Source organism: Dipodomys ordii, unplaced genomic scaffold, assembly GCF_000151885.1.
Source record: "Dipodomys ordii isolate 6190 unplaced genomic scaffold, Dord_2.0 Scaffold227, whole genome shotgun sequence".
NCBI classification, from domain to species: domain Eukaryota; kingdom Metazoa; phylum Chordata; class Mammalia; order Rodentia; family Heteromyidae; genus Dipodomys; species Dipodomys ordii.
Genome location: NW_012267443.1, coordinates 1,788,299 through 1,813,209, shown reverse-complemented (window position 1 = coordinate 1,813,209; position 24,911 = coordinate 1,788,299). Strand labels below are relative to the sequence as shown.

The 24,911-nt window shown below is 36.9% G+C and overlaps 1 protein-coding gene across 1 annotated transcript in view; it reads left to right on the top strand.

Moving 5' to 3' along the window:
* Positions 1–24,911, top strand: part of Ppp1r9a (protein phosphatase 1, regulatory subunit 9A) — a 251,716-nt gene that overhangs the window by 209,245 nt on the left and 17,560 nt on the right. The window contains exons 9-12 of the mRNA XM_013035860.1: positions 1,141–1,370; positions 2,492–2,588; positions 2,685–2,856; positions 20,055–20,212. Of these exons, the coding sequence (XP_012891314.1) occupies positions 1,141–1,370; positions 2,492–2,588; positions 2,685–2,856; positions 20,055–20,212 (657 nt within the window). The remainder of the gene's footprint in view (positions 1–1,140; positions 1,371–2,491; positions 2,589–2,684; positions 2,857–20,054; positions 20,213–24,911) is intronic.

Here is a 24,911-nt window from a genome sequence, read left to right as displayed (position 1 = left end):
TTTCTGATTTGGGAGTAGTGTGGGTTACTTTTAAAATTTGTAATCCATTTAACAAATGTATTCAGTTAAATTTTACACAGAAAGTATACATGTCTTACATATAAATATATATGTACATATGTAAATATATGTTTCCATTCTCTAAATGCTATCTGATTTTGGAATGTCTTAATTTTGAAGAGATAGTTTATAATGACTATATTTTTTAACTTTAAAGAAGACCCAAGAAGAAAATAGAGCACTAGTTTGGAGACCAGAGTGGTGGTGCTCATAAGTGACTTTTAGCTCCCACTTCAATGATCCTTGTTAAATGTCCATCAAACTGAGGATGTTGGGCCAGGGTGGCAGGTATTTTGAAAGATACTTGGAAACAGAAACTGTAGACAGCCTTTCTGTTACTAATTTGTAGTTTTGCTGATAATTCCCTTTTGTACTCTTACATGAATTGGAGCTCATAAAGATCTAGGAATTTATCACACTGTCTCTGGTATAATCAACTACAGACTATATTCGTATAAATTGAAATAAACAACATAGTAATACTATCAAAAGATTAAAAAAGCAAAGTTATCATAGCAAACCAGTCACAAATACTAGTCGGAGGAGCTATTCCAAGCATACTAGTCTCCTCTCACAAGTCTGTTGTATGAATGATATCATTGACTATGAGAGCAACTCCATTACTTGCTCAAGTTTTAATGGACAGAAATGGCAAAAGTGGGTTCAAATCTAAGCTGATTGACTTGACAGAACCTTCTTAACCGTACACCACATTGGTTCTGCCTCTCTTCATTGGCCTTCTCCTGCTTCTTTCCTAGTTAAAGTTTTTATATAATTTTATATTTACAAAAAAAAAAAGAAAATGGCTTGACAGTCAACAGATATAACCAAACTCAAAAATGCCCTTTTCTACTTACAGAAATCCAACTAGTATGGCTTAAAGGAGAGTTCGTGGGAGTTGGTAACAAATCTGTATTTTATTATTTTTCAAGACTTCCATTTTCTCCTCTATGGGATTATGAAAAATAATAACTGCTTTTCTCATCTCAGGTGTTTTATGATTGAGTATACGTAGCAATGTGATTTGACCAAAAATATGCAATAACCAAGTCCTCTTGTCTTTCCATTTACTTTCTCCAGCTGCAAGCAGCAGAGAATGAAAAAGTAAGGTGGGAACTTGAAAAAAACCAGCTCCAGCAGAACATAGAAGAGAATAAAGAAAGAATGCTGAAGCTGGAGAGCTACTGGATCGAGGCTCAAACATTATGCCACACAGTGAATGAGCATCTCAAAGAGACTCAAAGCCAGTATCAGGCCTTAGAAAAGAAATACAACAAGGCAAAGAAACTGATCAAGGATTTTCAACAAAAGTAAGCAGCTTCTGTATTAAAGAATAGTTTTATGTGTGTCCAATGAAGATTTTATATCCAAATGCTCCGTCACATTTAGTGGCATGAAAAAGATGATCTCAGGATTTTCTCTTTCAGAACTCATCACTAATTCTGGACTTAGTGATTATCTTTTGGAAATTACTTTGTCAGTTTTTTACACGAGAGTAGGGTTTGTATACAAACTTCTAACACTGCATACTAACCCCTAATATTTGCCTCCTAGTGTTTTGATTGATAGTTATTATTCAAACTTTGAATTTCTTTATTTTTACTTGGGAACATTTCTGATTGAAGAGCAAGAAGCCCCCATTGAAGCTGTAAATAATGCCTTCATATGGGATGTGGGATATGCAAAGGAACACTTGGAACCTAGGTCAGGCTGCTTCAATGTCTGTCTATGGGATCAGTAACCGCAGACCTTCCCTCAGTGCATGCCCTGTAAATATTGACCTAGCCAACTCCCTACTAACACCCCTCCCCCCTCCCCGGCCTCTCTGCATTTCTCATTTGTTGGGGAAAAAAAAATCACAAATGCTGTTCACTATAGTATGACACCATCACCACACTCAGCATTTGCCTTTCAGCGACTCTTTTCTGGGCTACAGCTGCTTTGCTTCTACCACTTACATTTGGGTGTAATGTTACAGGAAATGACCAGGAAGGTTTTTACTAGAGGTTTTTTTAGGATTTTTTTTGTTTCAATTTGTTTTTGGCTAGCTAAAATAAAATGTAATCTTCCATCCAAGCCTGAGAAGCTATGTCTTTGCATCAGACTCATCATACCTCTCTTTCCTGGCATGGAAATCATATTTTTAATGTTTAAAAGAGACTGCCATGAAAACCTTGTTGTTAAAAAGAAGGAAATTATTCCCTGGTACTGTGAATTCAGTGTATCACTGTTGTAACTTTTCACCAAAAAGACATCATACCCAGTTCTTTTATGTAATAATTTTATAATAACATTTCCCAAATCTTTATATTCTGCTCTCAGCTTTCAGAATGGAGTTAGTGCTCCTCCGTCTGTCCCACTTTGCAGTTTTAGGGCTCCAGATAAGAATGTTCACATTAATTACAATCGGATCTTTTATTTCTTTCTTAAGAGAACTTGACTTCCTAAAAAGACAGGAAGTAGAAAGGAAGAAACTAGAAGATCTGGAAAAAGCTCACATTGTGGAAGTTCAAGGCCTCCAAGTGAGGGTGAGTTGTATTTTCGAAGCTACCCGTGAGAGACCATTTGAATACTGGGAGCAGGGTGATGGATGAAGAGTTCATGAATGGATTTTTCCCCCCTAGATTAGAGATTTGGAAGCTGAGGTATTCAGACTACTTAAGCAAAATGGGACTCAAGTGAACAATAACAACAACATCTTTGAGAGAAGAACATCTCTTGGGGAAGTCTGTAAAGGAGACAGCATGGAGAATGTGGAGGTTGAGCATACATCTTGTCAGGATGGCCTAAGTCAAGGTTTGTTTAACCCAACCTCAAAAATAACTTTTAAAGACTGTGTAATTTGGGCTTGTCTCCTTTTTCTAACCGACAGGTTCAAAGGTGGAAAATGCCTGCCTATTCTGAGAAACAAGGAAAGTCTTAGCACAGTGGGAGTCTGACTTTTACCTTTTATCTTATCAAAATTAAATGCCTTCATATAAGCATTTAATAGAATCTCAACCTTGTGGCCATTAAAAATGAAAAGTATTGGAAATGTCTGTATTAAAATGAAACTCATGTCTAGACTTTTGAATCCATTCATTGCCAAAATGCCTTTGGACACCTAAAAGGACAATTTAGCAACAACACTACTGTAACTGAGGAAATGTGTGACCTCAGGAAGATAACTTAACCTCTCTGGGTTGGCTTTACAATGAATGATATAAAAATAGTGATAATCCTTTCTTCTTCCCTTCCCAGGAATGACCTAGTCTATGAGGCTCCCCCAAAAATGATTTTATTTGAATATATGGAATTATATACCTGGGACACTATATGATTAATGTCTTTTCTAAAAAAGGTCAGAAACCAAACTAATGTGGGCTTTTTTTTAAACCTTTTGAGTGTGTTAAAATGGATTGTAGTTTATTAAAAATATGTGTTCTTGCTGTGACACAGAATGCAATCAGTAACCCACAGCTTTCTGTTACTATCCAATTCTTTCCATTTAGAAAGCTATATCTTGTCAAACCTGTAGCTAATGGTATTTATTAAACGATATGACTGCGGAAGATCAGCGAGTTGTTCTATTAACATGCTGATTTGGATCTAAACTTTGTATTTCTTCTGAACGCTTTTTCCATTCTATGCCTTCCGTTTTGCCACATAATTACCAGTTTCCCTAGCAACACTGTTGGTCCCCTGTGAGGTGGGGAGACTACTAATTCTTAGTGAAACCAGTCCCCACTTGTGCAATAGAGGTGGAATTCGTCCTTGCACACTGGTGGCCCACAGAGCCGAAGGTGTTCCTCTAGCAGTGTTGCCAAGCAGTCAGTAACAAATCTCCTTGAATTTCAATTGCTTGATCACATAAACTCAAATAGTCTGGTCAGGAGCTAGATAGAATGCTCTGGAAAACACCTTTCCAAATTGATCCTTTGCTTCTGTTGCTAGGGAACGCAGAAGAACCAGAGGCTTAGCAAAGAGAGGGAGGCTGTGGACTTCCTCACAATCTTTCAGCATTGAAAGACATCCTACCTCCTTTCGTAGTACCGTGGGTCCCAGGCTTGCAGTGTCCTCTGCTTCAGCTCCCACAACTACCCAGTTCTCACCCAGTGCTACACCAGTTCTCCAGCATCGCGAGTGTTAAGATGAGGGCTGTAGCAAGCTTGGGGCCTTGAGGTAGCTCAGATAGCAGCAGCAGGACTGTCAGTTACAGGTTAATGAAATACTGGAACAGAAAGAAATGGTGAAAGAAGAGAAGATGAGGAGGCAGGAAGGAGGAAAGAACTTAAGTATCAGTTTCATCATGTGGGTCTCTGTTCTTCTGGAACAGAGCTCCCTGATTAGGGCTGGATAATTATGTGACTCTCAATATTGAATTTTTTGAAGCCATGTAAAAATTTACCACAGTTACAATAACTCTCCGTTGATGTAAGGGTTTTTCATTTTTATTTTATTTACTTTTTTTTAATGTCAGTCCTGGGGCTTGAACTCAGGGCCTGGGTGCTGCCTCTGAGTTTTTTTGCTCAAAACTAGTGCTCTACCATTTGAGTCACAGCTCACTTCTGGCTTTGTGGTAATTTATTGGAAATAAGAGTCTCACAGCTGGGTGCTGGTGGCTCACACCTGTAATCCTAGCTACTTAGGAGGCTGAGATCTGAGGATCCCAGTTCAAAGCCAGCTCAGGCAGGAAAGCCCTTGAGACTCTTATCTCCAATAAATCACTAGAAAAGTGGGAGTGGTGCTGTGGCTCAGGTGGTAGAGTGCTTGCCTTGAGCTGAAGAGCTGAGGGACAGTGCCCAGACCCACAGTTCAAACCCCACGACTGACAAAAAAAAAAGTCTCACGTCACAGACTTTCCTGTCCAAACTGGTTTTGGACTGCAGTCCTCAGATGTCAAGCACCTGAGCAGCTGGTTGACAGGCATGAGCCACTGGTGTCCAGCTTATAATGATTTTTTATGGAAAAAAGAAAGGCCCTATGCTTAAGATGGTGCTTCTTCTTCTTTTTTTTTTTTTTTGCAATAGTGCTATTTTCTATCATAAATTAGCTAGACAACCTTTATGATGGTGCCAGTGTCTGTATCTCAATTCTTTTACCTAAGATCAGAGATTAATATCTTTTATTTATTCAATAAATGTGACATACAGGTAGTATATTAAAGAACATATATCATAATTAGTGGAAACTTTAATCAATTAAAAAAATAACCACAAACAAAAAACAGATTCTAGATGGATCTTGTTTTTTGATCCAATCTGCTATTCTTCTTTTGACTGGAGAATTGAGTTCACTAATGTTAGGTTTATTATAGAGAGATGTGTCATGTTTCCTACCATTTTCTTGATTTTCTGTATTTTGTTTTATTCCTCTTCCTGTGTTTACTAAATTGATCTCCTAGTGATTTTCATCTGATGTGTTTCTTTGATTCTGATGGATTTCTTCAGATTGTATTCCTTCCTTTAGAATTCTTTGTAATGCTGGTTTTTATAATAGTTTTAAGTAGAATCTCAAATTGATACTGTCATTTTTTTCTTTAGGCATTTCTTTCCTTCTTCTAATTTATGGGACCACCAGATATAAACTTACCAAGCCCAACTACTAGCTATATGAACTCCACACTACTGTGGAATTTTATAATTATCATTGATCTTAATTCATTTATAACTCTCCAGGGTATACAAACCTTTCCTTGTAAGTTAAGAAAGTTTTAATTAATTTCAACTAATAGTAAGTTACCACTTATGGTACAGTGAACTACTTTATATGGATGTCATTTTTATCAACTATTACATTTTTTAAAATAGGTTTTTAGAGGTAGATTTAAAGGACATATTTACAGGATAGATTTTTTTTTAAGATTTCTTCTATTTCAGGATAGATGATTTTTAAAGCCTAAATAATTCTAAGTGAAATAAATAAAAACAAATCTGTATTTATGACATGAAGAGACACTAAAACAGAGTGAAAACACTGACAGTATCAAGAAATTTAAGTATCCAATGAAAGAATTACACTGAAACTGGATTACATTAAAAATGAAGGCCAGAGGACAACAGAACAATATCTTCAAAATACTTAGAGAAAATAACTGTCAATCTATTTATTTAGCAAAACAATGTCCTTAAAAGCTGGAGGCCTGTAATCCTAGCTACTCAGGAAGTTGAGATCTGAGGATTGCATTTGGAAGTTAGGTAGAGCAGGAAAGGCCTTGAGACTCTTATCTCCAATTAACCACTATAAAGCCAAAAATGGAGCTGTACCCCACATAGTAGAATGTTAGCTTTAAGCTAAAATGCTTAGGTACAAAACCCAGATCCTGAGTTTAAGCCCCAGGACTGGCAAAAAAAAAAAAGTGTCTTTAAAATAAAATAGAAGGCTGAGACTAGTGGTACATGTCTGTAACTCCAGCACACAGGAGGCAAAGGAAGTTTGGATTGTTAAGGTTGAAGACAGCCTGGACTACAAAGAAAGACACTATCTCAACAAAACAAAAATAAAATTATATAGACAGAAGTACATTTCAGACAAGAAAACCCCAAGAATTTTCTAGGAAGCCCTTAGAAAATGTATAAAAGATGTACTTCAGAAGGAATAAAAATGATTCAAAGATGATCTCAAGGCTCAAGATAGGTTGTTGAGGAAAACCAGTTACACTGAAAACTGTTAAAATATCCTAAGTTAAACATTAGCAAGCCAAATCCAGAAATGTAATTTCAAAATATAATTTATCATGACCAACTTGTATCTATGCAAGAACATAACATTGACTTAACATTAGAAAATCTCATAATTCACATATTAGCCAGAAGAAAAATGAACGCAATTATCTCCATGGGTAAAGATAAACATTTAATAAAGTTTAATACTGATTCATAAATAATAAATTCTATCTAACTAAAACTGTGGAGAAACTTCCTTACTTCAATAATGGGAATTTAGCAGAAGTCTCCATCAAAAATCATATTACATGAAATCAAGAATTAATTTAAAAATTAAAAATGCTTTTAATATTTCACCACTAAGTGTACTATTGCCTCTTATTCTATACTAACCTAGGGGTCCTAGCAAGAACTACCAGATATGCAAAAGAAATGATTTGAAAGAAAGGCACAAAGTTGCCATTGTTCTCTGATTTCCTGAATATTTTCTGAATAAATGAAAACATTCAAAAGTCATAGGATTTAGTAAAATAAGAATCATTTAAAAATCACCTCTTCCCTTATTTTCTCCCAGTTTTTTCCTCCTTAAAGCCCCCTCCCCCTTCTGCAACAACTTGTGTAGTTCCTTTTCAACAGTGTCTAGTGTCACTGCTGCATTTGTTCACCCTTTGTCCCACCATTTCTGTGTTCCCCCTTCCCCTCCACAAACAGATAAACATATACAAGACAAAGCATACAGAAATCAAAAACAGCAACAAAGGAGAAAAAAAGAAAGGTATTCATTATCTGACTTATGTAACAGTGACCCCTCTGTATAGTATCTTTACAATAAAAATAGTTCTTTAAAAAAAAGAATCAGTTCAAACAACAAGAGAATGTGTTATGCTAACAAGATCCAATTTAACATTATAATACAGAGAGAGCTAGAGCAGAATGCTCAAGGCCCTCAGAAAGGAAGACAATGAAGATCTATGTAATAGGAGGAGAAAGCTAGCCATAGGATTTTAACATTTCTGAGGCTTAATTAAGCTACAATTTCAATCAGAATTAAAAAGACATTTTTAAGAAATGGCCTTTAGAATTGGGTGTGATATTTCCTAAATGTGTATGGACAAAAAATTTGGCCCAAGACAGTCACGATATCGCCAAGGAAGAATAAGATGACCTATTCTTCCAAATATCAACATTCATTATGAAGCAAAAATGATCAAGGTGGTGGGTCTCTAGCACCTGGCAAGTAAATCAGTGCAGCAGAATAAAGTCCAGACTGATAAATCTGTGTCACTGTGACAGTGGGATGCACCTGCAGCTGTGGACAGGATGGCCTCATGCATGGTTCTGGGAAACCAGACCATCTGTGCCTTCTGAAACCATCAAATCACACCCCACCACACAGCATAATGAAACAATCTCCAAAGGTATTAAACCTCAGATACTAAAGGCAATACTCAAAGCTTTTGTAAGAAAATATAATATATGCATGATATCTTCAAGTATAAAATTCTAGGAAATTTTTGATATATTTGGCCACAATAAGGTCTAGAAAAATCTAATTTTCCAAAGACCCTGTAAAGAGCATGGACAGAGAAGCCAAATAGTGACAGACGAAAACTGTAGCACATATAATGTATTACAAAATATTACCACTGAGAATATGGTAAGGCCCCACACCAATCAGAAGAAGACACAACTAAGAATAAAAACTAAGAATAAAAAAATGGACAGAACACATAATCAGTTCACAAAAGGGAAAACCCAATGGTTAATAAATAACATAAATGCTCGCTCTCATTAGCAATAATAATATAACTAGAAAATACAAAATTTCACAATAACATGATAGCTAGCATATGGGGAGGAGGGAGAAAAGGAAAAATCATAGAAGTGTTTTGTTAAAACGGTGTGGTATTATGCAGTAAAAGGGAGGATGTGCAAGTTACGTAGCCCAACAAGTTCACTTTGGAGTATATATTCACCTTCTAAGAACTCTTGCCACTTGCACCAAAGACATATCCAAATGTTCACCACTGGGGCTAGAGATGTAGCTCATGGTAGAGCACTTGCCTAGTGTTTTCACAGTTCTGGGTTCACTCCCCAGTGCCACCCAAAACAACAATTAAATCACTGCAAAAGCATTCATTATAGCCGCATTTTAATTATTTTCACCATACACTTCAACATACAGGTAGGCAAAACTCAAACTTTCAATTCACAGATTATGTACAAATCATTACCAAATGTATAAAAGCTTAGAAGAAAGCAAAACCAATCAATGTATTCTTTAGGAATGCATTTGTATAATGACTAGGAGAAGGGGAGAGGGTACAGTTGGAAATAAGGCATAGAAGGAGCTTCAGAATAACTAGGCTTGATGGAGGTGCCTAAGAACATTTTTCTTTTCCATGTGACATACGCTCTGTACAAACAAACTATTTTAAAGTCAAGTTTTTGAAGTAAAGAAAATGGAAGGTAACTGGCAAAACTGCTGAAGAATATTAGGCTTCAACTATTTGTGTAAGCTTTGTTTAAGAGAAAGACATGTACCCAGCCAGGCATTTATATCAATAGGGAGGTTCTGGAGGTCATTGGACTGCTTTAAGAAAACTTTTTGTTGTTGTTCTTTTGTTTTTCCTCTTGAGCCTCAATGCATGTGATTCAGATACCTGTAGATTGAGGCCACCCTAGACCCTTAACTCTCTCTCTATAGATTTATTTCCTGATAGAGTTCATGAGTACATTAAGCATTCGCCTTTAGCACTGGAGCCTAGGATTTTAAAGTAAGGTTAAAAGGCATGATTAAAGCCTAAACTCATTAAAAGAACAGCCATTAAAAGGAAAGTGAATGCTTGTAGTACTTTATCTGGAACGTTCCACACAATATCATTAGACTCAGAGCAATGAGGTAATTATTCCAAGTTGTCACATTGGTTAGTTCAAAACTGGGGTAGGGAGTAATTCTGGAATAGACTCAAGCTTTTAAAAATAATACATGCAGATATAATTTTCTTAGGAAGTTTATAATTTTTACTTTTTCTGCACAAATTTATTATTTTAATTTAACAAACCAATAATTTTGACTGTAAAATATCATTGAATGTCACTAATTAAAAAGTGAGCATTTCCTAGAAAATCACTGTGGAAAAATGTAATGAACAAGCCAAATGAATGAGAAATCAATATTTATTGATTACTTTCTGGCATATCATTAAAGCCAGTATCTCTCTTCTTACAAAAAACAAAGCACCTAAATTGCCTGTCTACTATTGTGCAAATTTTGAATCTGTCCAAATAGAAACCACTAAAACTTGTTTTACTTGATGAGACATTTAAAAGGAAACGATGGTTATCCTTGCTTCATTTTTCACTGTCTTCCCAAGAGCTTCAAATCCTTAAATCATACCAAAGTATACAGTAGTATCAAAAGATAGTCAACACGTGGGCCAGGGGTATGGATCAGATAGTAATGTGCTTTCCTAACATGCCGGAAGCCCCAGGTTCAATCCCCAGTTACCCCTCCACCACTACACACACACACTTAAAAAGAGACATTTTAGCTATTGCAGTAGGGGACACAAATGAGCTTTAAGTACATTTTCTGTTCATTTTTGGAAAAGCGGACTACATGGTATTTTGCTTTGGCTTTATAATTTTCCCTTCTTTTAATAGGACTATAAGACAGATTCTGATCTTCTGGAAGAAAAGATGATTTTAACCCACATGGGATCATTCCTTTCTAAGGAAACTTTATAAGACAACTATGTTCCAAAGTATGTCTTCCATTAGGTGTATGGTATGGTTGACCAGGGAATTTTAATCACATGGATTGGAAGGGGAGCTTATAGTGCAGCTGGAAGAAAACTGACTAAAAGAAAAGTTCAGGAAGTTGGAGTAGAAAAAGGATCTAAATAAGGAAGATGGCGCCATACAGTGTGGCTTGTCCCTGCAGTGCTGCCCTGGGCTCCTATGGACATTTTCCTTGGGAGATCTAGTGGAGATCTCTCATAAAGAGAGTATGATCAGCCACGAGGGTTTAAGCATCTGGAAAATTAAAACTGAAGCAAATAAATTATCAGGAGTTGGGATCAGAAATTTCTCCTCTGTGTATGGTTCTAAAAAAATGTACCAGCCACATTGGATCAGTAGATACAGTACCCAAAATACTTAGATCTTTTCCTTTTTTAAAAATTAATACCAGAAATCAAGTTGTGAGTGACTGAGTTCTTGTAGGTGAACATGAAATAATTTGTTTCTACGGCATGGTAATTATGTCCAAGAACTATAACAAAATGTTACTCTACGGAAACAATGGAAACATCAGAATATCAGCACACTGCAAAGTATTGCTTGTAAGTTTTTAGATCAGTGGTTTTGAACACCCAAAAAGTAATTCAGACATTTATTTTAGTTTAAAATTTATGTTTGACTTATTCAGGTGACATGATTGAAAGCCTACTTCTTTAATTTTTTTAATTTGGCTTGCAAATTGCTGTTAATGGATTTTTAAATCATATTTAGTTCCTTATTTATACACTTAGCTAATTAAACACCTAGATGCATTTAAAATTGAATTTATTTGTTATATTTGATTTTCTACATAAGTATTGTTGGTAGATTTATAGTCTTCCTAAGTACTTAAGAAATTCTTATACATTTTCTCCAAGTATACTTACAATTACTTTGGGCTCTAAGTTTTCTTCAGTTTCTAATGCTATATTTAACTAAGTCTTCTCATGGTTTAAAGGTACTTCTGTATTTAGGAACACAACTCTCATATTAGGTAGCTGTATTTACTTTCAACCAGAGACATGAGAGCTGAATTCTTCCTGCACTAATCAAGGAAGCTTTTATATTACAATATGTAATTATTGGGGTCACCTACTTAGCATGCTTCAAGTTACTAATATAGAGACTTTTGACTGGGAAACTGATTAATTCTTGAAGGCAGCCTGAATTAAAATGCAGATGCTTATCAATGATTGTAGTGTCAATGACACCACAGTGTCAAGAAGAGAACATTACATATCCTGCCTCCCATACCCAATTATGCACATGGCCTCTTGGGGGCGTTCTCCCTGCAGGCTGCAAGATCTAACCACTCTCTTGTTTGATTAGATTTTATATTTCCTTGGCTTTTCCACTCTACAGATCTCTCTCTATCAGAATCTAAAGATGGATGGTAATGAAAGACTTGCACAATACTTAAATGCCCTTTCCTAGTGTCCAAATCTAAATGCTGCATCTTTCAGTATGGTCAGAAATCAAGCACTTGTACAATTGTCAGATGATATGTCATTTGTTTTTCTGGGGCAGCTAATACCTCTGTGGGAGTCTGGTGGCATTACTAAAGAGTCACTCTGGAAATATAGACAGCAAAATTTGGACCCTTGCAGGAGCTTAGCTTGATCTCATGCTAAAGATGGCTAAGCTAGATACTGAGTTGCATCAGTAAAGTATTACACTAAAACAAATCACCAAATTTGATTTCAAAGACCATCCAGATACTTTTCAGATTGTATTTATGGGTAAAGAACCGGTAGGAAAGAATGCTTCACTATTCCTTTAGCCATTACCAAATGAAATAATTCATACCAAAATGTCAATCTAATTCAAAGAATCTACTTTTATGAAGTGGTAAGAAATTCTCTTCCTAGAAAATTCCATAAATACTAGCTGGAGTACAAAACAGAGTAGCTTTTAATGACTGCAAAGAAATCAACTACAACTGAATTCAGGATGAAAGTTGCCTATTGGTAGGTTCCTAACCAAAATGCTGTTTTAAGATGACACACAGTTATGTAACATGGTCTCATGATATTTGATTCAATACATCTTCTTGATACAATCCTGGAAGCCAAGCCATAGGGCTTTATTTAGGTCACATCATCTGGCAGTCAGCCAAGGCAAGGAACAGTCACCCTAGATGTAATGGAAGAGGAGCCTTCTCGGTATCATGGATTTTTACATTTCCTGGGCTCATATTAAGATCTGGAATTAGAAATTCTAAAATGACATAGCTAATTAAGTTAGAATGGATTTGAGATGGTTCTAAATGAAAATGTGCTAAATATGTGTTTCCCCCTTTTTAAATTAATTGTAATTACACAAGTAATATATAAGTGCAAAAACTCACATAAAACAAAATACACATGCAAAAACAGAAGTAACACAATAAGTGTCATTTAACCTACAACCCCTTATCTAATGGTCTAGTGGGAGAAGATATCTTTCCATATTTTCTATGCAATTACATGCATGCATTTACCATTAGAAAATACATCCAAGTGTTACTGTTTTCTAAATAGTTTCATGAATGTGCAAGTTGTTCAGCAGCTTATTTTCCTCATGTGTAGCTCATCGCTTCTTGTCAGCAAATAGAGACAGTTATTGAATATATATTATCTAATTCTCTTCTAAGCACTTTTGATCTATTAATGCATTTAATCTTCATAACAATACAGTGACTATGTTATGTCATTATCACCCTCATTTTGCAGTTGAAGGTCCTCACCACAGGACCTCTGAGAAGCTAGATAAATAGCCCAATTTTTGTGGCATAGTAGCTAGTAGATTCTATTCAAGAAAGACTTAACTCAGGTCTACTCCTCTCTCTGAGCTGCTTAAACCCACCTCCTGAATGTATGATGTACCAACCCAAATCCCAGCAGGTCCATCTTTTATGAACTTGTAATGACTGTGAATAATATGCAGATACTGCTTAAGTTTTGAAATGCCACCAAGTGCTTCATTGTATTCAGTATTTCAGTTGACAATAGCAGCAGTGAGGGATGGCTGGTTTTGAGGGGGATAATGTACATCACGATGCACAGGGACCCCATTGTTATGCTGCTCCATTCCCCTCACTCCCTGGCTGCCTGTATCTGATCCTGGGGCCACATTCCATTTACGTCAAAAATAACGTCAATCCCCTGAAAGAAACTGAATGACTCACAGCATTGCTGTGGGGAGCTGGTCCCTGTATAATATGATATATAACATCCTAATTTCATAGAGCATTTTTCATAACAGCTGCTAAAATCATAATCAAATCCATTATATTCTTTTAGAGGATCCAATTTAAAGCAATATTGAAACTCATCTGAAAATCCAGGTGAGGTGGAGTGCCACCCACTGCATGCTGCTCTGTCATTAGCTCCTGTGTGTCTCCTCTGAATGTATCTGTCTATATTTATTTATGTAGTTAAGTCTTCCCTTTTGTATTTCTAGCTACTATTGAGTCAGAGGTAGTCTGTTTTACTGACTGGAGGTTCTGAAAGAATAAGAGTCTGTGTGACTCTTAGCCCCAATTTACCACCAATAAAAGTGGAAGAGGCAGAGGAGGAAAAGGAAATTTTCTTCTGACCCTATGGACAACAAAACAAGATACCTGAAGAGAAGAGGGAAAGGAAGAACTGAGGCTTGGGGTTTAGGGACATCATTGTATTGTGCACTAACAGCTCTGTGAGGAATGAATGACAGCCAAGTGTAGCACATCACTTTGAAGCATTGCGTGACTAGGATCTTTCCTGCCCTGTTGCCATTTCCAAAATCTTTGGGGGGTAAGAATCTTATTCCTGGGTTATGTACAAAGCAAGTGTTGGTGTTATTTACTTTCCGATGTTACATACTTTTGCTAATATGCAGTTAGCCCTGGACATGTATTTTTTGTTTAGTGCAGAAGGTAAAATCATAAACATTTAGGGAGGTAGAAGTGAAGTTTACTTCCAGACATGAAAGTGACCTTCTAAAAGGAGCCTGAGCCATAGCAGACGTCTGAACTCTATCCAGTCTGTACCACTGATAGGTTCAAGTGAGTAATCTTGTTTGAGCATGAACATTCTTAACGTGAGAGGTAAGGGTAGAGTAAAATGTAGAACCCCACGGTTCTATTGAGTTATCACATCTGATACTTAAATTGAATGGATGGAAAAATATAGTTATGTGTGCTGACACAGCAGCACACATCATGGGCTCAGTTCCTCTATCTAATGGTTCTAAGGATACTACTTGCTGTGTCTTTTAGTAATTGCTTCTAGTTTTTTCCTGGTTTCTAGTTCTTTCCAGAAATGAAAGTATTGGTTCAGTCAATTAAGTATATAGTTCAGTCAATGCTACAAACACTGCTATAAATATAGTGGCTCTGATTCTTGCTTTCAGATAATCAGAAATTGTTAATTGGCTGGCCACTGGTGGGTCACACCTATAATCCTAGAAGCTCTGGAGGATGAAATCTGAGGATCATGGTTCAAAGCCAGCCAGGGCAGGAAAGTCTGTGAGACTTATCTTCAATTAACCACCAAAAATGAGGGGGAAGGCAGAAGTGGGGCTGTAGCTCAAGTGGTAGAGCACTAGCCTTGAGCAAAAAAAGCTCAAAAGGGGCTGGGAATGTGGCTCAGGAGCAGACTGCTTGCCCAGCATGCATGAAGGCCCTGGGTTTCATTCTTCAGTACCACATAAATATAAAAGGCCAGAAGTGGCACTGTGGCTCAAGTGGTAGAGTGTTAGCCTTGAGCAAAGGAAGCTCAAGGACAGTGCCCAGGCCCTGAGTTCAAATCCTAGGAATGGCAAAAATAACCCAAAACTTGAAAAGACAGTATATGGGCTCCGAGTTCAAGCCCCAGCACTACACAACAAATAAAAATGTAAAAAGAAATTGGTAATTGCATAAAGTTTGTTATTGCCACTTGAATATTGAACTCAAAGTGCTGCTTTTCAGACTTCAGCATCTTTAGTAGATCTAATTCCGTGTGTGTGCCCAAGCAGTTTGCGTCTGATCACTGATGCAAAAGCAAAGATACCCTGTTGATATTTTGGACTGTCTGACAGTAGCAGTAGGAGCTACTTAGTAGTAATGGAATCATGAGTTTCAGAATATATTCTTTGCATTCTGAAGCCCTGCTCACAAGTCACTGTCCTTTTCCTCCACTTTATTTGTAAGTAGCAATGATGGAGAAGCTACTGCAGTCCTGAATGAGGGAAGATACCCTCTTTCTTCAAGGGCCATGACTGGATTGCAAAGGAATTGTGTTTACAAAGGTGGAGGCACTTCCTCCGTGGGCTTTTTTGTCACTTAGTAGCCAAAGTTGTTTTTAAATAAATGATGCATGAAATCACCTGATGAGAAGTAATTTGTTCTGTAGTTGTACAAATGTCTTCCCTTTTTTCCTGTATTCTCAGAAAAAAATATTTGGAAGATTAATGATTATATTCATGAGTAACTCACTGAACGTTGAATTTTCTACACTGGCAATGTGATTTAATAACCTAATACCTTGATCTCTAATGATATTAAAATGGTATTAAAAGCAGTGGTTTTTTTCAACACTAGATAAATTGGAGTGGATAGCTAGTAGCCTAGGAGTCAATATAATCATGAGAGTTTATCAACTAACTAGCTGTATAGATGAGGGTAAGTGACTTGAATTTTCTGAGCTTTAGGAGAGATTAAAAATATGCTTGCTTGGTGTCTTTTTAAAAATGTTTTTATTGTGAAAATACTATACAGAAGAGTTATAATCACATGAGCAAGGTAATGAGTACATTTCTGTTTTTTACATTTAAAAAAAATTATTATTATGGTGAAAATACCATACAGAGGGGTTACAATTACATGGGCAAGATAGTGACTACATTTCTTATCAAGCATTGTTGCCTCCTCCTTTGTTTCCCCAAACCATCCCTTCCCCTCTCCACTCCCTACCCCCATACCCTCTACCCCGCCAAAGTTGTAAAGTTCATTTTTTGACATAGCATCTTGTACATGCAATGGGTCAACCTGTATCCTTATTTAAACAATTTGTTTTTTTTCCCCTTCCACTCCCCAAATTATATCAACATCAGATACAGTGAAAATGGTTTATACCATGGGGGAGGGACATATAAAACAACAAAAAAATCACGTGGTACCTTATAAATACGTTAGAAACAACAGCAAGAAAGAAAAAAAAACATTTGAGTCCTTATCTTGGGGTTCATTTTGCTTTAACATCATTTTATCTGACCTTTTCTGCTTGTCTCAGATATATACTAGTTATTGCAAATGAGGGAAACCATGGGACCTATGTTTCTTTGGGCCTGGCTTACTTCACTTAATATAATTTTCTCCAAGTCTTTCCATTTTCTAACAAATGGGGCAATGTCATTCTTTCTGATGGAGGCATAGAATTCCATTGTGTATATATTCCACATTTTCTTGATTCATTCATCTACTGAGGGGCATCTGGGTTGGTTCCATATCTTAGGTATGCTAAATAATGCTGCAATAAACATAGTTGTGCTGGTAGCTTTAGTATGGTCTTGTTTGTGATCATTTGGGTAAATGCCCAAACGTGGGATTGCTGGGTCTTAGGGGAGCTCTATGTGGAGTCTTTTGAGGAACTTCCATACTACTTTCTACGTGGTTGAACAAGTTTATACTCCCACCAATAATGCAGTAGGGTTCCCTTCTGTCCACATCCCCTCCAGCATCTGTTATTATTAGAGTTCTTGAGTATAGCCACTGAGGTGGTATCTCACTGTTGTTTTGATTTGCATTTCTTTTATGGCTAGAGAAGTTGAGCATTTCTTCATGTGTCTCTTAGCCATTCTTATTTCCTCTTCAGAGAAGTTTCTCCTTATGTCTTTAGTCCACTTATTTATTGGGCAGTTGTTTTTTTGAGATTTGTTGTTGGGGATTTAGTTTTTTGAGTTCCAGGTATATTTTAGATATGAGACTCTTGTCTGTTGCATGGCTAGTGAAGATCTTCTCCCAATCCATGTGCTTTCTATTGATCTTCCTTGCTATGCCCTTTGCCATACAGAAGCTCTGCAACTTCATGCAATCCCATTTGTCCAACCTTTCTATGATGTGTTGTGTTTCTGGGTCTCTATTAAGAAAATTTTGGCCTGTACCAAGGAGACCTAGGGTTTCTCCTTTGCTTGGTGTCTAATGGGGCTCTAATAAGAAACAAATGAGGTGGTGTATGTGCTAGGGCTTTGTGTCATAGAGCAGTCAGTCCTCATAGAAGACAGAAAAGATATAAAACATGTATGCATCCTATATTTCAAATTATATTAGTACTGTTGTCTATATGGTGTTCGTAGTATATATGTAAACAGAGCTTGTAAAGTTGACTTTTTCCCAATTATCACAAGGAATGAACTCTTAAAGTGTAGCTGCAAATATAGATTTTATTGGAAGCAGGAAATTAAAGTGGTGAAGATTGTTTTTCCTCCACTGCATATAAATAATAGAGTACAAATTAGAAAATACCTAGTTGTTCTTTATATGTTCTAGAAGAATATTTTTCTAAGCATTCATTCTTCATTTGAGTATAGGAAAGAAAATCAAAACATTCTGTAAATACTGTCACTCAATGGATGTATCTCCTGGGGAAAAATGTATTTAATTTTATTTGTTAGAACCAAAAGTCAAGTGCTCAGTTTCCTACAGTAGAGGCATAGTCTGAGGTCTTATTATTACACAACTTTCTGCAAATCGGTTTTTTGCTTGTTTTTCAATAACTTAAATCCAGATGCACTTGTTAACCCCTTGAAAGTGACCGTTTTAATGAAAAGATAAAATAGGGTTCATGAGCTAACAATTTTATTTCTTTTTTATTTTTTATATTATGAAAATACCATACAGAGGGGTTACAATTACATGGGCAAGGTAATGAGTACATTTCTTATCAAGCATGGCTGCCTCCTCCTTTGTTTCCCCTTCACATCCAACAATTTTATTTGAAGGTATGAAGGTAAGGATAGATATAAGAAGTACTTACAGTTCCACTAAATACCAGCAAGCACACTTTTCTCCAACCAGCACCTACAATAGCCATGTTCATGAGTAAACTGTTAACACTAGGGTCTTGATTTAGATTCTGGGCAGCAAAATCAAAGTCTGGTAAGAGCCAGACTAATGAGAACCACATTAATCCCTCCTTGTAGCCTTTCCTCATTCATTTTGTGTGTGTGTGTGTGTGTGTGTGTGTGTGTGTGTGTGTGTGTCCTGTCCTCTTCTTTCTCTTGGAGTCTCTCCCCCTACCCTTCCCTCCACTAAGGCTTAAACTCAGGGTCTTGAGCTTGCTAGACAAGTACTCCACTTGAGCCATGTTCCTAGGCTTTTTAAATTTTAGCTCTTTGGTTATTTTTTTCAGACAAGTTTTCTTGCTTTTTGAGATCCCTTACCTACATCTCCCACGGAGACATCTATAATCTGGGATTACAATACGTGTGCAACCAACCTTACTAAAATCCCTGACTTATTTGTTGAGATAAAGTATTATTATTTTCCTGGCTGGCCTTGAACTGTGCTGATTTCTGTCTCCTAAGTAGCAGAGATTATAGGTATGTACCATCACACAGGCCTTCATGAAGTCTTTTTATTTAAAGATTTCATTAAACATTTTCTCATGGAAAACTAATTTTGTTTCTGGTGGGAAGAGAAGATATCTGAAAAAAAAAAGAGACAAGACAGAGGCATAGACAAACAAAATGTAAACATAGAAGTTAAGGAAAAATTTTATCTTGCTCAATCCATATGCTACTAATGTTAAGTACTTGTGGTTGTTTAACTTCCTCGCAGTTTGTGTAGATAGACCTTGTTTTCTTTCCTCGGCTACTTTAAGTTAGGTAGGGTTAAATTTTTTCCTATAAGCTTTCTACAAGCTTCAGAAAGGAACAGATGAGATATTCAGAAACTGTTTTGTCAGAAAAGGAAATATTAAGACCAAAGTGGTATGGCTTGTTAAGATTTGCTCAAGCTACCTGCACTTGACTCTGAAAATCTGTTTTCATCCTTAGGGTTTTTAAGATCACCCTATTTTGATTCACTCTCCACTTGTATGATCATCGGACACCCCAAAATCCATTCATAGAAACAAATCAAATTTATGGTTTTTTTTTCTGTGTGTCATGACATATACCTGTACTCATACCTGCCCAGGAGACAGGAGTGGGAGGATCATGTGTTAGAGGCCAACTAGGCAAAGCAGTGAGATTATTTTAAAGAAAAACAGAAATAGAAGGCTAAGATGGCCCAAGTTGGGGAGAACTTCCTATAATGCCAAAGCCTGTAGTTCAGCCCACAAAACAGAAAAAGAAAAAAAAAGTGCTGTTAATAATTGCGTTGGAGGATAATTGCATTGTGACCTTGGTCATTTTTAATTTTGGATTGTTCATTTAGGATTTGTATATTACTCTTGTTATTCATTCCTGTGTCACCCGTGGAATATCAGTTAGACTGGAATGGCTGTAGCCCCTCACTTGGTGTTACTGATAACTTTGAGATTTTGCTCCCAGTGTCTGTGGTCTCTTTGTCAATCCTCTCCCAAGGTTTCTCTGTCTAATGATTTTGTAATATTCTTTCCTTAGACTTGAATGAAGCAGTACCAGAAACAGAGCGCCTGGATTCAAAGGCATTGAAAACTCGAGCCCAGCTCTCTGTGAAGAACAGGCGTCAGAGGCCCACTCGGACACGGCTGTATGACAGTGTCAGTTCAACAGATGGAGAGGACAGCCTAGAAAGGAAGGTGGGCATCCTGGGCTGTTTCAGACCTGTGTGGGTGTACTGTTGTTCCTACAGCCTGTTGAAAATAGTGGTTACTGTGCAACCAGACTTTGTGCCCTAGTTGGAAACAGCTAGGATAGTTCTTGTCTTTGTCTCTTGAGTTTTTATGCAACTTGCTATATTTGTAATTACAGCCTGCCCTCTATTTACTCAACCAGCCAAGAACAGTATCCACATAGTCATATTTAATAATGGCATTTACAGCATTCAGCTCTTGGTTTGACTTAATGGGAAAGAATGCCTGCAGAAGTCAATGCTTTTATGTGTCTTAGATATTGGTTTTAGCTCCAATGTTAATATGGCTGATAGCTATGAGCCATGCATTCTCTTCAGTAAACCAACAAACAGAAAGTCCTTTTCTTGGGGTTCATTAAAAACAAAGGTCAGTCTTATTTCAAAGTAAGTATGTCGGCAGAACCGGTACTCAATGGCATAACCTCCTTTATAATCTCTTATATCAACAGCCGTCAAAGAGTCTTTATAATCACATGCATGTTACCAAACCACTTCTGCCCAAGGGTCTGGGAACTTCTTCTCCAGAATCAGATTCCGGGGTCCCATCCCTCACCCCAGTGGCTAGTCGTGTTTCCTCGTCTGACCGCATAGATGAGTTGCAAGAAGGACCACTGTACCCCGAAAGGGGGTCTTCCCCCTTTGTCTGGGGAGACACTTCACTCTCCTCTGCTACAAAATCTGATCAAGAGATGGAAGAATCTCCTTGCCACTATCAAGCTACTACCCAGAAAATACAAGAAAAAGGTATTGGTCATTTTAATTGTCATTCTTATTTGCGTTGTCTGTTTTAACACCACCATTTATGTGATATAGATACACAATCATAAATCTTTTGTCTTCTCAGAACAAATATTGTTTCTTTTTATCTTCAGGATAAAAGAATCCCATTCCATGTTTTTTAGGTCATCATCTTGTCCTGTAAGTTTAGTATTTTGATCTCTTTATCTTTCCACAGTTTACTATTGAAGGAAATTCTTTGGTTGATCATCTAAAAATTTTGGTAAAACACAACCTAGAGTTTTGCTATAAACATTAGTGTAATCACATAGGAAAAATATGAAGGTTAAAGTGGTGCAAACCCATTACCCTTTAACTGATTTTTATTTACAATAAATTTTTACAATACTGATTTCTATTGCAGAGTGTAATGGTAGCAAAGTTGATTAAATTTTAAAATAAATTCCTAGAATTACACTAGAGTTTCTTAAGAGTGTTGACAGAACTTTGCCTTTTAATTAAATATTTTAATTTATAGACACAATAAATTTGTGTTTAAATTAACTATACAAAACCGTACTAAGTCAGACTACAGTTTCCCCGTCCTCCACAGCTGATATGCTCCTTTAAAGTAACCAGATATATTTGTTTATATTGTCATTCCTATCTGAAATTAAATTTATGCACATACACATGTACACATGAATACACAAAAAAATCATTGGTATATGTTTGTTTTGATCTTATATATACATCTTTTTACAAAAATGAACTCCCTTTAATTACCTTACTCTGTCACTTTGTTTTATACATAATATTTTGTTCACATCCTTCTGTGGAAAATATATACAAACTTAAATGGCAGTGTGTATATTTGTATATACCTAAGAGAAATCATAAGCCGGTCTACTAAAAATTATTTGTAGGAGTACTCCTAGGAATCCTGTTATATAAGATCAGAACCAGTAAAAATGGATATATGAATTGCAATATATACATATAATCAGTTTGTGCAGAGGGACAATGGAAAAACTACACTAAACAATAAGGGTAAATCTCTGGAGAAAGACATTGACAGTGTAAAAGAAAATCCAGAAGAATACATATGACTCTATTTTCCCCTACATTTTTATTTATCAATTACTTGTACAAGGGGGGGGTTCATTTTGATATGTCCACATATGTATACAATGTATGCATATATATATATATATATATATATATAATATTCCTTTCTCCATCACGCTTCCTTATCCCCTCCTCCACAAACCAATCCCAATAAGCTTCATTGTTCTATTTTTATCCAAGCGCATCAAGCATTTTGACCGTATTTATCCTCCTTCATCCACTTTCTCCTTCCCCTTTCCCACTAATACCTACACCCCTGGATAGGACCTATTTACACTCTTATTATTCATTTTAAAGTATATGTTAATTGTTAAAAGATGTTTCATTGTTTTATCATGGTATTTCCATTGTTTTGATAAGGTTCCAGCCTTGAAGAGTCCCTCTGATTTCTTAGTTCATTTGGAATTAGTGCATTTACTCATGTGTTTATTCAGTAGATGCTGAGCATACATTCTATGTCTAGCTATGTGCTAAGTAATGTCAGATTCCATCTTTTCCCTCCAAGAGTTTGCATAACAAGTCTGTCTGTATGTCTGTCTGCCACATCACTGGCCTGTCTCTCCTCACCCTACTTCTATTCTCATTTATTTTGTTTTTGTTTTTTTCTGTTAGTCCTGGAGCTTGAACCAGGATCTGGGGTTTGTCCCTGAGCATCTTTGTGCTCACAACTACCACTCTACCACTTGACCCACAGTGCCATTTCTGATTTTTCTGAGTAGTTTATCAGGGAGAAGAGTCTCATGGACTCCCCTGCCTGAGCTGACTTTGAACTGTGGTCCTAAGAACTCAGTCTCCTGAGTAGCTAGGATTACAGGCATGAGCCACTAGTACCTGGCTTATTCTCATATTTCTTCCTTGATTATTTGGTAGCAGACCTTGGCTCTCCATTATGCTGTGATCAAGAACAACTAGGAAGGCAATGGTTCTTTGACCTTCCATTCTCAGGTTCTGAAGTTGAAGAGTGAGAACTATCACATTAAACTCTGGGTGCCTTGAGGAGCTATGGTTTTGACTCCCAATTCTCTAAACCCAACATCTCAGTAATATATTTAATCACATTTTTAACTCTTTTCTTTTTTCGTACTAGGGATCAAACCTAGAGTGTTGTACATACTGAACCTGCTAGGCAAGCACTTTGTCAATAAGCTACATCTTATCCCTGTTCCCACATTTACTCAAGCTTTGAGTGATGGTTTCATGTGGCTCAAAAGTTGAAAACACTAATTTCTGAACCAGAATAAAATGAATTTTCTGATTTACTTCGGGAGGTCACCTGACATAATAACCATCATTCTTCACTTGTTCCATTCTCTCTCTTTAGGTTGGTAGGTTCATAAATCAGAAAGTTGCTCAGTGAGCATAAAATTAGAATCCAGTTAAATGGATGTGTACACAGAATATGACAAATTGCCATTTCACGGAAGGCCTACCAATACTACCACTCTTTCACGATCCCCAAGCTCTCCTTCCCAGATTCCAATCAACAGCCCCTCGGTGTCATTTGAGATGGCAGTGTGCTCTTTTTATGGTGTTACATAGGCTGTTAGGACATAGGTTAACAGAGTGAGATTTACCTCCAGTGTTATCAAAATCCAGAGAATAAGGTTCTGTGAAAACCCTTCCATTCCTGGAACTCAGGTTTATACTCTCATCTAACCTGTACTCCTGGAAAATACCAATCTTTCTTCAAGACCCAGTCTCATCCCCTGAATGAGGCCTTAGACTTACCCACTCCATTCCCAGTTGGAGTGAATTATTCTCTTCTGTCTGACTTCCAAGCAGTTTTCTTCATTAACTCTTCTCTTTGTTGTTATATACATGAGACCTAGTTGTCACATGTAAGCCAAAGTTTTCTCCCCTATCATATTAGTCTTTATCTTCTTGGTTGCTCACAAAGGGCATGGTATACAATTGATGCTCAATAATTCTCTGGATGAATTATTAAGTATGTTTCTCTAGATAACTAAATGCATTGCTTGAGAAGGGAAGGTCATCTACCAATCCCAGTGGTCACTTATTTTTCTAATGTCATGTATTGCAGTGTGGCCATTTGTTACCCAGGTTTGCTTGCAGGCTACAATGGCAAGTTGAGTGATTGTAGCTGAAATCATACATCTGAACAATCTGAAATATTTCCTTTGTTGTTGGTGGTGGTGGTGGTCGTGAGGCTTGAACTCTGGGCCTGGGCACTGTCCCTCAGCTCTTCAGCTCAAGGCAAGCACTCTACCACTTGAGCCATAGCACCACTTCTGGTTTTCTGAGTGGTTTATTTGAGATAAAAGTCTCACAGACTTTTCTGCCTGGGCTGGCTTTGAACCACCATCCTCAGATCTCATCCTTCTGAGTAGCTAGGATTACAGCCATGAGCCACCAGCACCAGGCTGAAGTATTTCCTATCTGACCCATTATACAATAAAGCTTCCATTTCTGGTCTGGAAGTATATATACTCTGAAAAGTGCTTAGTCACTGGCTGTCATTTGTGTATGTGTGTGTGTGTGTGTGTGTGTGTGCGTGTGTGTGTGTGTGTGTGTGTATATATACACATATATACTAAGGATTTTTTAAAGATTATCTTCAAGCAGTTGTAATGGGAGGAAGGTTCTAAGTTGTATACATACCACATTTCCAAGAGATTGTTTTATCTCATATTTGAGAGATCATAGTAGAATCTGTGATGGGAGAAGTCCTAATTACTAGCTCAGTGATAAACCTCTCACTAACTGCCTGTTCAACTTCTCACTAAATGCCAATTAAACTAAAGGAACTATTTGTCCATAGGTTTATAAAACAGGGTTTTATG